General features: G+C 45.5%; 1 protein-coding gene across 1 annotated transcript in view; it reads right to left on the minus strand.

Moving 5' to 3' along the window:
* Positions 1-13251, minus strand: part of LOC143775620 (long-chain fatty acid transport protein 2-like) — a 153270-nt gene extending 140019 nt beyond the window's left edge. Inside the window, exon 1 of the mRNA XM_077263964.1 lies at positions 12692-13251. Coding sequence (XP_077120079.1) covers positions 12692-13196 — 505 coding nt within the window. The 5' untranslated portion in view covers positions 13197-13251. The remainder of the gene's footprint in view (positions 1-12691) is intronic.
* Positions 13252-14225: the final 974 nt, after the last annotated feature.

Raw genomic sequence — 14225 nt, forward strand, 5'->3', positions numbered from 1 at the left:
GGGGGCTGCCTGCCTGCATTACTTTCTATGGGGGCTGCCTGCCTGCATTACTTTCTATGGGGGCTGCCTGCCTGCATTACTTTTTATGGGGGCTGCCTGCCTGCATTACATTCTATGGGGGCTGCCTGCCTGCATTACATTCTATGGGGGCTGCCTACCTGCATTACATTCTATGGGGGCTGCCTGCCTGCATTACATTCTATGGGGGCTGCCTGCCTGCATTACTTTCTATGGGGGCTGCCTGCCTGCATTACTTTCTATGGGGGCTGCCTGCCTGCATTACATTCTATGGGGGCTGCCTGCCTGCATTACATTCTATGGGGGCTGCCTGCCTGCATTACATTCTATGGGGGCTGCCTGCCTGCATTACTTTCTATGGGGGCTGCCTGCCTGCATTACTTTCTATGGGGGCTGCCTGCCTGCATTACATTCTATGGGGGCTGCCTGCCTGCATTACTTTCTATGGGGGCTGCCTGCCTGCATTACTTTCTATGGGGGCTGCCTGCCTGCATTACTTTCTATGGGGGCTGCCTGCCTGCATTACTTTCTATGGGGGCTGCCTGCCTGCATTACTTTCTATGGGGGCTGCCTGCCTGCATTACATTCTATGGGGGGCTGCCTGCCTGCATTACATTCTATGGGGGGCTGCCTGCCTGCATTACATTCTATGGGGGGCTGCCTGCCTGCATTACATTCTATGGGGGGCTGCCTGCCTGCATTACATTCTATGGGGGCTGCCTGCCTGCATTACATTCTATGGGGGCTACCTGCCTGCAATACATTCTATGGGGCTGCCTGCCTGCATTACATTCTATGGGGGCTACCTGCCTGCAATACATTCTATGGGGCTGCCTGCCTGCATTACATTCTATGGGGGCTGCCTGCCTGCATTACATTCTATGGGGGCTGTGCTGCATTATATTGTATGGTGTCTGCTTGCATTACATTCCATGGGCCTGTGCTGCATTATATTCTATGGGGCTGGCTGCATTCCATTACATGGGCCTGTGCTGCATTATATTCTATGGGGCTGGCTGCATTCCATTACATGGGCCTGTGCTGCATTATATTCTATGGGGCTGGCTGCATTCCATTCCATGGGCCTGTGCTGCATTATATTCTATGGGGCTGGCTGCATTCCATTCCATGGGCCTGTGCTGCATTATATTCTATGGGGCTGGCTGCATTCCATTCTATGGGCCTGTGCTGCATTATATTCTATGGGGCTGTGCTGCATTACATTCTATGGGGCTGTGCTGCATTACATTCTATGGGGGCTGCCTGCATTACATTCTATGGGGGCTGTGCTGCATTATATTGTATGGTGGCTGCCTGCATTACATTCTATGGGGGCTGGCTGCATTCCATTCCATGGGCCTGTGCTGCATTATATTCTATGGGGCTGGCTGCATTACATTGTATGGTGGCTGTGCTGCATTATATTGTATGGGGCTGTGCTGCATTATATTCTATGGGGCTGTGCTGCATTACATTCTATGGGGGCTGTGCTGCATTACATTCTATGGGGCTGGCTGCATTACATTCTATGGGGCTGGCTGCATTACATTCTATGGGGGCTGTGCTGCATTAAATTCTATGGGGCTGTTCTGTATTACATTCTATGGGGCTGGCTGCATTACATTCTATGGGGGCTGTGCTGTATTACATTCTATGGGGGCTGGCTGCATTACATTCTATGGGGGCTGTGCTGTATTACATTCTATGGGGGCTGTGCTGTATTACATTCTATGGGGGCTGTGCTGTATTACATTCTATGGGGGCTATGCTGTATTACATTCTATGGGGGCTGTGCTGTATTATAGTCTATGGGGGCTGTGCTGTATTACAGTCTATGGGGGCTGTGCTGTATTACAGTCTATGGGGACTGAGCTGTAATGCTGGATACAGCTGTAATTATATGTTATATAGTCGTGTTACACTCTCCTCACTTCTTGTAGCCTACAAGTGTACAAAGATATTATACAGTCACCATGCGACAAGTGGGCCTGTGTGACTTCAAATGCCAGGGCTGAATTTTAGTCCCAGTCCGGCCCTGTGCAGAAGTTTAGACCTGGACATCAGAGCTACCGTATTTTCCGGCGTATAAGACGACTGGGCGTATAAGACGACCCCCCAACTTTACCAGTTAAAATATAAAATCTTCTTAAAAGTCGGGGGTCTTCTTATACACCGTATGTCGTCTTATAGGGCCGGTGAATATGTGCCTTTTGGGGGGGGGGGAGTGGTCCTGATGACAACGAGGGGGCGTCTCACAGGAAAGTGAGTATCCCCCATTACCTCATCGTAGCGCTGCAGCGTGGGGTCTCTGCTGGGAGCGGCGGCTGCTGTGCTGTGGGGCGGCTTCTCCTCTTCTGCAGTGTGGGGCCTCTGTGCTGTGGGGCGGCGGCGGCGTATCTGCATGCAGTCGGGGCTCCTCCGGCATCTCTTTAAAGCCCGGAGGCCCCGCTGGCAGCTCGGTACAATGCGGTGGCCTCCGGGAAAATGGCCGCTGCTCAGATTCAGATCTCGTCCTGAGATCTCGGGAGAGGAGATCTGAATCTGAGCAGCGGCCATTTTCCCGGAGGCAGCTCAATAGGTGCGATGCGGTGGCCTCCGGGAAAATGGCCGCTGGGGTCGGCGCATGCTCAGATTCAGATCTCGTCCCGAGATCTCGGGACACGAGATCTGAATCTGAGCAGCGGCCATTTTCCCGGAGATGCCGGAGGAGATGCCGGAGGATGCCGGAGGAGCCCCGACTGCATGAAGATACGCCGCCGCCGCCCCATAGTACAGAGGCCCCACACTGCAGAAGAGGACCCGCCGCCCCACAGCACAGCAGCCGCCGCTCCCAGCAGAGACCCCACGCTGCAGCGCTACGATGAGGTAATGGGGGATACTCACTTTCCTGTGAGACGCCCCCTCGTCGTCATCAGGACCACTCCCCGCCCCCACCCACCATATACACCGGCGTACAAGGCGATACCCGGCGTATAAGACGACCCCCGACTTTTAAGAAGATTTTCAGGGGTTAAAAAGTCGTCTTATACGCCGGAAAATACGGTATATCCTTACATCTCATCCACTGATAAACCTGCTCTAAGCCATGTATAATGGGACATTTTCTTTTTCTAAGGGTATATTTCCACGGTAAGTAAACGCTGCTTGTTTGACGCTGCAGCGTCAAACAAGCAGCGTCCAGATGTTCCAGCATAGTGGAGGGGATTGTATGAAATCCCGTCTCCACTATGCGTGGAAACCCGCACGCGGCGGCCCTGCGACTCCGAACATGCTGCGCGTCTTTTCAGAACGCAGCATGTCCGTACACCTTGCGGGGACGCAGCGTCCCCGCAAGGCATATCACAGGGCCCTATGGCGAGGGGTGCGATGATCCCGGATGTGTACTGTACACATCCAGCACCATCTCGTCCCATTAAGGGGGCGGGGCTTAGCTCCGAGCGGCTTCGCCGCTGCGGCGATACCGCCGCCCCTCCGGACCGTGGAGCCATACCCTTATGTGTTGCTGCCTGCTTATAATTGATCAGCATCTGCAGGGAGAAGAAGTACACGCCTCCAGTGAATACTCTGATAACACGCACTTGGGCATAGTGAAAGGTAACTCATTAGGTGCCAAATACTTTTATTACTAATATTTCTGCAATGGAGAAACAAAATTAAAAATAGACAGCTCTGCAGCCACTATTACATTGTGTATCAAGTTCAACATGAAAATTTTTGTGAATAGACCACTTTAATTAATAAAGTTTCTAGAAGAAAAGCTATGTAATAGGCATATAATGGAGTATTCCATATAAAATATGGAATTAGATGCATAAGGAGGCATACTAAGGCATTAGACATTACAGGGGTTGTCAACTATTGCACTTTACTGATATTAGAACTTCTATATAGCTATGCTAATCCAGAAAAATATCAGAGTGAGAAAAAACAAGCATTAGCGTAAGGGCTAACTCACATGTCAGTTTATCATTTACGTGTGCTGTCAGTGTTTTACACTGACTGCACATTGACATTATGGCCTATAAGAATATTTACATGTCCTATTCTTTTTTTATAACTATTTTTTTATTAAAATAAAATAAAAATACAATTTTACAATCAGAAATAAGACAAAGCAATCACAATTTGGCTTACAAATTAGAGGATCAGAAAGAATGGAGTACAATTAGATTGAACTATTGGAAGATGTTTCCCCTTAGTGGCATCAAAACATGTGCAATAGTACAGAAAAAGGCAGAAAGTCCAACATCAGTTCTATCTGATGACAAGATAAAGGGAAGGTGCCGCATTTTATTTTTTTTATTAAAAATGATTGTTTATATATACAATTATTTTAATACAAATTTACATTTTTTTATTATTAATTATTTTTTCAGCCACTGGGCGCCGCCATTTGTGTAAGTGTAGCTGCACGACACTTACACTCTGCAAATACGGCACAGACATCTGCTGTCAGCATCCGATCCTATACTTTGCATTGAACTGCTCCCTGTAGTGATCTGGCCAAGCCCCCTGAGCCGTCCACATCACAGCAGAGGCAGGAGATCGGCGCCATCTTTCTGGAGCTCACAGTGTGCTGTAAGCTCTAGTTTCCCAGTATAATCGAAGGAGCCCTGTGGTTATAGGAGGAGGAGGAGACCAAGGACGGGAGGGAGACAGGACTCACCAGGCAGCTGTGAAGTAAGTATCGGGGGAGGGGAGAGGTAATCTAATCCTATCCTTTGTGATGCAGAATCTGAGCAGTGTATCTCCTCCCATATGTATTAAGGCCCCGTCACACATAGCGAGATCGCTAGCGAGATCGCTGCTGAGTCACTAGTTTTGTGACGCAACAGCGACCTCAGTAGCGATCTCGCTATGTGTGACACGTACCAGCGATCAGGCCCCTGCTGTGAGATCGCTGGTCGTGTCGGAATGGCCTGGACCTTTTTTTGGTCGTTGAGGTCCCGCTGACATCGCTGAATCGGTGTGTGTGACACCGATCCAGCGATGTCTTCACTGGTAACCAGGGTAAACATCGGGTTACTAAGCGCAGGGCCGCTCTTAGTAACCCGATGTTTACCCTGGTTACCAGTGTAAATGTAAAAAAAAACAAACCGTACATACTCACCATCTGATGTCCGTCAGGTCCCTTGCCGTCTGCTTCCTGCTTTGACTGACTGACGCCGTACAGTGAGAGCACAGCACAGTAGTGACGTCACCGCTGCGCTCTGCTCTCACTGTACGGCGGCACTCAGTCAGAGCAGGAAGCAGACGGCAAGGGACCTGACAGACACCGAAATGTGAGTATGTACTGTTTGTTTTTTTTGGTAACCAGGGTAAACATCGGGTTACTAAGCACGGCCCTGCGCTTAGTAACCCGATGTTTACCCTGGTTACCCGGGTGCTGCAGGGGGACTTCGGCATCTTTGAAGACAGTTTCAATGATGCCGAAGTCGTTCCCCTGATCGTTGGTCGCTGGAGAGAGCTGTCTGTGTGACAGCTCCCCAGCGACCACACAACGACTTACCAACGATCACGGCAGGTCGTATCGCTGGTCGTGATCGTTGGTAAATCGCTATGTGAGACGGGGCCTTTACTGTGCTGAGCCATGTATCTAATCCTACCATGTGATACTGTTTGGACCACCTTTTGCTTTGATGACTGCTTTGCACATTCTTGACATTCTCTTGATGAGCTTCAAGAGGTCGTCACCGGGAATGGTTTTCACTTCACAGGTGTGCCCTGTCAGGTTTAATAAGTGGCATTTCTTGCCTTATAAATGGGGTTGGGACCATTAGTTGTGTTGTGCAGAAGTCTGTTGGATACACAGCTGATAGTCCTACTGAACAGACTGTTAGAATCTGTATTATGGCAAGAAAAAAGCAGCTAAGTAAAGAAAAATGAGTGGCCATCATTACTTTAAGGAATGAAGGTCAGTCAGTCCGAAAAAATGGGAAAACTTTGAAAGTGTCCCCAAGTGCAGTGGCAAAAACCATCAAGCGCTACGAAGAAACTGGCTCACATGAGGACCGTCCCAGGAAAGGAAGACCAAGAGTCACCTCTGCTTCTGAGGATAAGTTTATCCGAGTCATCACCAGCCTCAGAAATCGCAGGTTAACAGCAGCTCAGATTAGAGACCAGGTCAATGCCACACAGAGTTCTAGCAGCAGACACATCTCTACAACTGTTAACAGGAGACTTTGTGCAGCAGGCCTTCATGGTAAAATAGCTGCTAGGAAATGCTGCTAAGGACAGGCAAGAAGCAGAAGAGACTTGTTTGGGCTAAAGAACACAAGGAATGGACATTAGACCAGTGGAAATCTGTGCTTTGGTCTGATGAGTCCAAATTTGAGATCTTTAGTTAGTCTTTGTGCGACGCAGAGAAGGTGAACGGATGGTCTCTACATGCCTGGCTCCCACCGTGAAGCATGGAGGAGGAGGTGTGATGGTGTGGGAGTGCTTTGCTGGTGAAACTCTTGGGGATTTATTCAAAATTGAAGGCATACTAAACCAGCATGGCTACTCTTGCAGCGGCATGCGACTCCATCCTGTTTGCGTTTAGTTGGACCATCATTTATTTTCCATCATTTATTTTTCAAGAGGACAATGACCCCAAACACACCTCCAGGCTGTGTAAGGCTAATTGACCAAGAAGGAGAGTGATGGGTTGCTACGCCAGATGACTTGGCCTCCAGTCACCAGACCCTGAACCCAATCGAGATGGTTTGGGGTGAGCTGGACCGCAGAGAGAAGGCAAAAGGGCCAACAAGTGCTAAGCATCTCTGGGAACTCCTTCAAGATTGTTGGAAGACCATTCCCAGTAAATACTTCTTGAAGCTCATCAAGAGAATGCCAAGAGTGTGCACAGCAGTCATCAAAGCAAAAGGTGGCTACTTTTAAGAACCTAGAATATAAGACATAATTTCAGTTGTTTCACACTTTTTTGTTAAGTATATAATTCCTCATGTGTTAATTCATAGTGTTGATGCCTTCGGTGTGAATGTACAATTTTCATAGTCATGAAAATACAGAAAAATCTTTAAATGAGAATGTGTGTCCAAACTTTTGGTCTGTACTGTATATCTAATCCTCTCCTGTGTGATGCTGTCTGCTGAGCCGTGTATCTAATCCTACCCTGTGTGATACTGTGCTGAGACATGTATCTAATCCTACCCTGTGTGATACTTTGCTGAGACATGTATCTAATCCTATCCTGTGTGATACTGTGCTGAGACGTGTATCTAATCCTCTCCTGTGTGATGCTGTCTGCTGAGCCATGTATCTAATCTTCTCCTGTGTGATACTGACTGAGCTGTGTATCTTATCCTCTCCTGTGTGATGCTGTCTGCTGAGCCATGTATCTAATCCTACCCTGTGTGATACTGTGCTGAGACATGTATCTAATCCTACCCTGTGTGATACTTTGCTGAGACATATATCTAATTCTCCCCTGTGTGATCCTGACTGCTGAGCTGTGTATCTAATGTTATCCTTTGTGATACTGACTGCTGAGCCATGTATCTAATCCTATCCTGTGTGATACTGACTGAGCTGTGTATCTAATACTGTCCTGTATGATACTGACTGCTGAGCTGTGTATCTAATCCTCCTATGTGCGATACTGACTGCTGGGCCATGTATCCAATCCTCTCCTATTCACACCTCTCACACCTGTTATGTGTGATCTATATGGCGGTATTATGTGTGGTCTATATGGCGGTATTATGTGAGAACACTATGGCGCCATTATTTGCGATCTATATGATGGTATTATGCGAGATCTATATGGCGGTATTATGTGAGAAGTATATGGCGGTATTATGTGTGATCTATATGGCGGCATTATGTGAGATCTATATGGCGGTATTATATGAGAACACTATGGCATCGTTATTTGCGATCTATATGTCGGTATTATGTGAGAACTATAGGACAGTATTATGTGTGATCTGTATGGCGGTATTATGTGAGAACACTATGGCAGTATTATCTTCATAAAGGGAACCCATTCTAGGGTTGTTCTGGCTGAGCAGCTGCACACAGGTCTGGGGTAATAGAGGGGGCAGCATGACCTCCAGTTAGGTGCAGTCAGGGGAGGGCTGGTGAGGCAGCTGAAGAGATGGGTCTCATTTTTATCATTACTATATGGCTACATTTCCTTCCCAGCATGTTATATTGGTTTTTCTTATAAAGGGTACAGATAGAGGATTTGACCACCTTTCCCATACAGTCTGCCAGCATTGAGACAGCATCCTTCCCAGGAAAGACTACCATCTAATCATATACGGATGTTTCAAGGGTTGGTCAGTCCGAGGAGAAACCAAGATCCTGTAAATATCTGATATTAACCCTTTAGTTGACGTGCCTTCCTTACAAAGCCTCTCAAATTCAGTTGGCTGAGAAACCGTCAATGAGCAATATAGTGAAGACGCCAGGTGCTTAAAGGGAACCTGTCACCCCGTTTTTTTCGTATGAGATAAAAATACTGTTAAATAGGGCCTGAGCTGTGCATTACAATAGTGTATTTTGTGGACCCCCGATTCCCCAACTATGCTGCCGAAATACATTACCAAAGTAGTCGTTTTCGCCTGTCAATCAGGCTGGTCTGGTCAGATGGGCGTAATGTCTTCCCCCAGATCTTGCTTAGTTTTCCGTGATTGGCGTAGTGGTGTGCGCATGCCCAAGTCCAGAATCCACTGCACAGGGGAGGGAAAAGAGCGCGATCTGCGCTATTCCCCTGGTGATCAGTGGGGGCGGCCATCTTCCTGTGGCCGCGTGTGTGCAGATCGAGCGCTCTGCTGCCCAGGGCTTCAGGAAAATGGCCGCGGCGCAGATGGAGATCGCGGCGGCCATTTTCCTGAAGCAGAGTTCGCATCTCTGGGGGAAGACACCGCCGTGCTCTGCTTTACGGCCGGCGCTGACACAGGATGCAGGAGGAGTGCAGGAAAGCGGACGCAGGCACCGGAATGTGAGTATGTGTTTTTTTTATTTTACATTTACACTGGTAACCAGGGAAAATATCGGGTTACTAAGCGCGGCCCTGCGCTTAGTAACCCGATGTTTACCCTGGTTACCAGTGAAGACATCGCTGGATCGGTGTCACACACACCGATCCAGCGATGTCAGCGGGTGAGCCAGCGACGAAATAAGGTGCTGGCCTTCTAGCTCCGACCAACGATGTCACAGCAGGATCCTGATCGCTGCTGCGTGTCAAACACAACGATATCGCTATCCAGGACGCTGCAACGTCACGGATCGCTAGCGATATCGTTGTTAAGTTGTTCAGTGTGAAGGTACCTTAAGTTAAAGATTTTAGTCATGTGGGGCATCTGCTCCTCTGCAAAAGTTTTATAATAAAGATATGTTAGTCCGTCTGGGCCAGGAGACTTTCCCAAAGGCAAGTTTTTCAAAATTTCAGCTATTTTCCCTTGGGTAACCGCAATATTAAGAGAGTATCGCTTCAGGGGCCAGGACTTTAAAATTTAAATTGGATAAATAATTTTTCAATAGGGAGTCTCTTCAATTTTCGTCCGAAGGAAGTGTATCCTGGAGATTATATAATTTACTATAGAAATTCTAAAATAAATTAGAAATCTCAGATGGATTGTAGTGTATAGTGCGATCTTCATTTCTTATTGCTTTGGGATTTGAGGACAAAGCCCTCTCCTTCAATTCCTTTGCCAATAGTGCCCTTTTCATAATATTTTTGCTTTGTGTCTAAAAGTAGTTTCTCTGCCTTTCACATAGATAGGTCTTTCAACTTATTTCTAATCACTACCACCCTCCTCAAAACCAGCAGAGAAGGAGATGCAGTTAGTTTATGTTCTTCTCTTTTGAGTTGCAAAGAAAGATTATTATATTCAAGTCTGGCATTTTTTTTTTTCAATTTGGACCCTTCTTTAATACAATGACCCCTCATTACTGCCTTATGAGCCTCCCTCCCACAGCATTGAAGGTGAAGAAACCGAGTCCTCATTTAGGTGGAAAAAGTCAGACGGATGCTCAAGTAGAGTTTTCCTAATGTTGAGGTCCTTGACAAGAAACTCATTCAGGCGCCAGTGGCAAATCCATGTTAATGGATGAGAAGACTTCAGGTCCAACAGAACTGGGGCATGGTTGGAGCAAGAGATTTGTCCCATCTCCACCCTTTTCAACATTCTAAGAGTTAAAATATTTTCCCCAAAAAAATCTTTTCTTGTATGTGTGTGGTGAGACGGGGAGAAAAAAAGAGTAGGCCCTCTCCTTACGATGATCTATACTCCATAAATCCAACACTGAGTTGGCCCTAATTAATTTCCTGAATTCCAACGCTAACCTGACTAGGTTTTGTGGAGGCAAACTGCCCCCCCCCCAAACCTCTGAAAAAGGGATGTTTACGCCTCTACCCACTCTTAGGGCCACTAGAGGCATTTTCTGAAGTAAAGAGAAAACTTTTTGTAGAAAACAGATCTGACCCATATTTGTTGCATACATATTACATAAAATAGTTGGCTTACCCTTCAGAAGTGCTTCCAAGACAACAAATCTGCCCCCTGGATTGCTATGAGCTTTAGTCACCTGTAGTGGATGATTTGCAGATAACAAAATCACTACTCAACCCGTCTTACTGTCATTGTAAGCTGAGTAGGCCCAGGGAAAAGAATTTAGTGCAAACTTAAATGTGCCCTGTGGTAGATCGTCTCAGTCGGCTGCACACGGAGGTAGCCACCGGAACAGTGCGGCTTTAAGGATGTACTTGGTTTATTAGATACAGCTTAAACCAAGTTTTAAGCACAAATGAAACAGTAAAACAAAATGGTTGCACTACGTGCAGTCCTTACATTAGTGGGCTCAGCCCACTCAGGGTTAGCAATGTCCTTTAACAAGCACCGCGTCCACAAACACTTTCCTGGAGTCCTTGCTCTCCAGGCACTTCTCATCCAGACTGCCTCTAGGGCCCAGATATTTAAGCTCAGACTATATAACTCTTCACCCATGTGATTGATCACATGATTGTGACATCACGTAGGTCCTGTCAGCACATGGCGGTGCCAGCTCTGCAGATGGAGATAAGGTGGACACCCTCCCACCCATTCTATGGATGTTCACATAAAACCAGCCCATTTATGCAACTTTAGCTTAAGGTACACAACACTTTAGTGTACTGGAGGAAAACACTCTGGCTTTATATCACTGAGGCCATTAAGCAGCTTAAGAAGCTTACACCAGTCGTTTTATTCTTAATAAAAAAAAACCCATGACACAAAATGGTAAAAACTAACATGAATCAAGAATGGATGAAAACCGGATCCAGCATACTGATAGAAAATCAGTTTCTTTTTAGGTGATTAGAAAAAATGTGAGCATTCAACCTTGTTGTTAAAAAGAAATCTAGAAATTAGTCAACTATGGGCAGCATGGTGGCGTAGTGGTTAGCACAGCAGCTAACCTTGCTGCTGTGCTAATTGCCACCTTGCAGTGCTGGAGTCCTGGGTTCTAATCCCACCTTGGACCACATCTGCAAAGAGTTTGTATGTTCTCTCCGTGTTTGCGTGGGTTTCCTCCCACATTCCAAAGACATACTGATAGGGAATTTAGATTGTGAGCCCCATCGGTGACAGCGATGATAATGTGTGCAAAACTGTAAAGCGCTGCGTAATATGTTAGCGCTATATAAAAATAAAGATTATTATTAACTATGTAACTGCTGAATGCCATTCCCTTTCAACTTTCATATGGGTGAAACATGTACAGAAGGGCACAGGTTAGTTCTTAGATTAATTACCAGGGACTAGTGATGAGGAAATGTGCTCGGATTATGGCTTAACTGAGCATGCTACTCATACTCATCGTGTTCGTATATTATGTTGGAGTCCCTGTGGTTGCATGATTTGCGGCTGTTAGACAGCTTCAATACATGTGGGGATTGCTTGTTTGTTAGGGAATCCCCATATGTGTTCAGGCTGTCTAACAGCCACAAGTCATGCAGCCAGATAGACTCGAACATAATATACAAGCATTCCTAAGATACTCGGATAACACCCGAGCATGCTCGGCTAAGACGTTATCCAAGCACATTCGCTCATCACAACCAGGGACTTCATTTTTGCAAATTAATGTATGTAGAAGGTGGCCATTTGGGTTTCCGTAAGGCTACAGATCCCATGTGCTCACCTCTACCCTACAGCTTAGAAGCTGTCCAAACTTATTCAGGAACAGTCTTGCCAGATTCTCTAGTGTATAAATACCATCTTTAGTTTCCCTTTCAAAATAAATATGACATTAGATCAGATCACAGATATCAGATGACATTAACAAAATCTGCAAAATTCATAATGAAATATGTTGGGTGACCTTTCAAATGGATTTCCAAAGTATTCAATTACAAATCTATTGTATTCTAGGAAAAGACAACAGAAAAAAAAAGATATTTTGCAAATAGGGTATATTAAGTGGATTCTTTAAGTAACTTGATAAGTATAAACCGTAGTAAGACTAGGGTTCTCGTTTCCGTCCAGTTAACCCCTTAATCCCAAGGATCTCACATTCATTTCTTTAGAACTATTTAGATATACAGACATTCATCTACATATTCTTAAATACTCAACCAAATAAGATGTAGAAGCCACGTGCATTTGATTCTGCCTGTTGAGCAAATGTAATTGCCACCAATACATTAAAACATAATATGGTTATACTAGATTCTTCTTACCTGGAGCAGCAACTAGCACTTTAGCCCCACAGCACTTGAAGCAATGAAGAAAGGATTTAGAACGTATATTATAATTCATGCAAGCCATTGGGCATCCCAATTTGGCTAGTGCCAGCCAAAGCCAAATATAAGCAGGCTCATTACCCAGGAAGATGGCAACACAATCCCCGGTTTTCACTTTTGCATATTGACTTAAAGCCCACGCTGCTTGGTTGCTTTTCAGATCTATCTCCTTGTATGTGTATGACTGGTCTTGATAGAGAATAAATGTATGGTTTGGTTTTGTGGACACCTGCTTCAAAAACATATCCAGTATACAAAAGAAAGGGCTGCGTTTAACTGCTCGCTCTATCCCCCGTGCATAGCCGATTGCTCGGAAAAAAAACCTTAAGTCCTTCAAGAGGTAGGGGAAAAATATACGTTTCAGCATCCATAGTAGTGAAATTCCGATTAAAGTTTTCTGCACAATAGTCATCCGCAACAACTGGGAAGTGTGAGCCTTCATTGTATGTCAGCCCGGTTACACAATGCAGCTGGGTAGGTGTGTGCTTTACAATCATTAGCAGTGCAGAGACTAGTGCCGTGTACTATGAACTCTGAAAAGATCACATTTCATACCTTTAACCTCTTAACTAAAATAGTAACTCATCCCTATACATTTCATACACAGAAATAATCTGTGTATTATTTTCTGTGAGATATAAATAAATCCTGGATATCCATTTCATTATGCCCCACCATTGCCTGACCTTACTGTCCCCTCCCCCTTGTTATCACTAGCAGGAATGAAGAGTCACATGACCCTCTGGTTGATAGACCATGGACTATGTGGGTAGCTGCAAAGATTACCTGTATATCTTAAATGCCCTAATAAAGGTTGTACCATAGAATAGAGGATAGGAGATAATTTCACAATCATTGGGGGTCCAGCTGCTTGGACCTTCACCGATTCAGAGAATTGGAGCACTGAAGAACCCCATGTTAATGGAGTTGTGGTTGATCATGTGCACCTCTGCTCTATTTATTCTTAAAAGACCACCGGATACTGTATATCCAAACTCTGTTTTTGGAACTCGAAGGTTGCCCAGCAGTCAGACCCCCAGTCGAAACTATTCCCTATACTATAGATGGTAGGCAACTTCCAAACTTTCTACAAACCTTTTAAGAGAGGTATTTGAAAGAAAGATATTTAAAACAATTGACCCACCATCACACCTTGTATATACAGTTAAGCCCATATATATTTGGACAGAGACAACATTTTTCTAATTTTGGTTATAGACATTACCACAATGAATTTTAAACAAAACAATTCAGATTCAGTTGAAGTTCAGACTTTCAGCTTTCATTTGAGGGTATCCACGTTAAAATTGGATGAAGGGTTTAGGAGTTTCAGCTCCTTAACATGTGCAACCCTGTTTTTAAAGGGACCAAAAGTAATTGGACAATTGACTCCAAGGCTATTTCATGGACAGGTGTGGGCAATCCCTTCGTTATGTTATTCTCAATTAAGCAGATAAAAGGCCTGGAGTTG

The sequence above is a fragment of the Ranitomeya variabilis genome, chromosome 5 (genome assembly GCF_051348905.1).
Source record: "Ranitomeya variabilis isolate aRanVar5 chromosome 5, aRanVar5.hap1, whole genome shotgun sequence".
Taxonomy (NCBI): Eukaryota; Metazoa; Chordata; class Amphibia; order Anura; family Dendrobatidae; genus Ranitomeya; species Ranitomeya variabilis.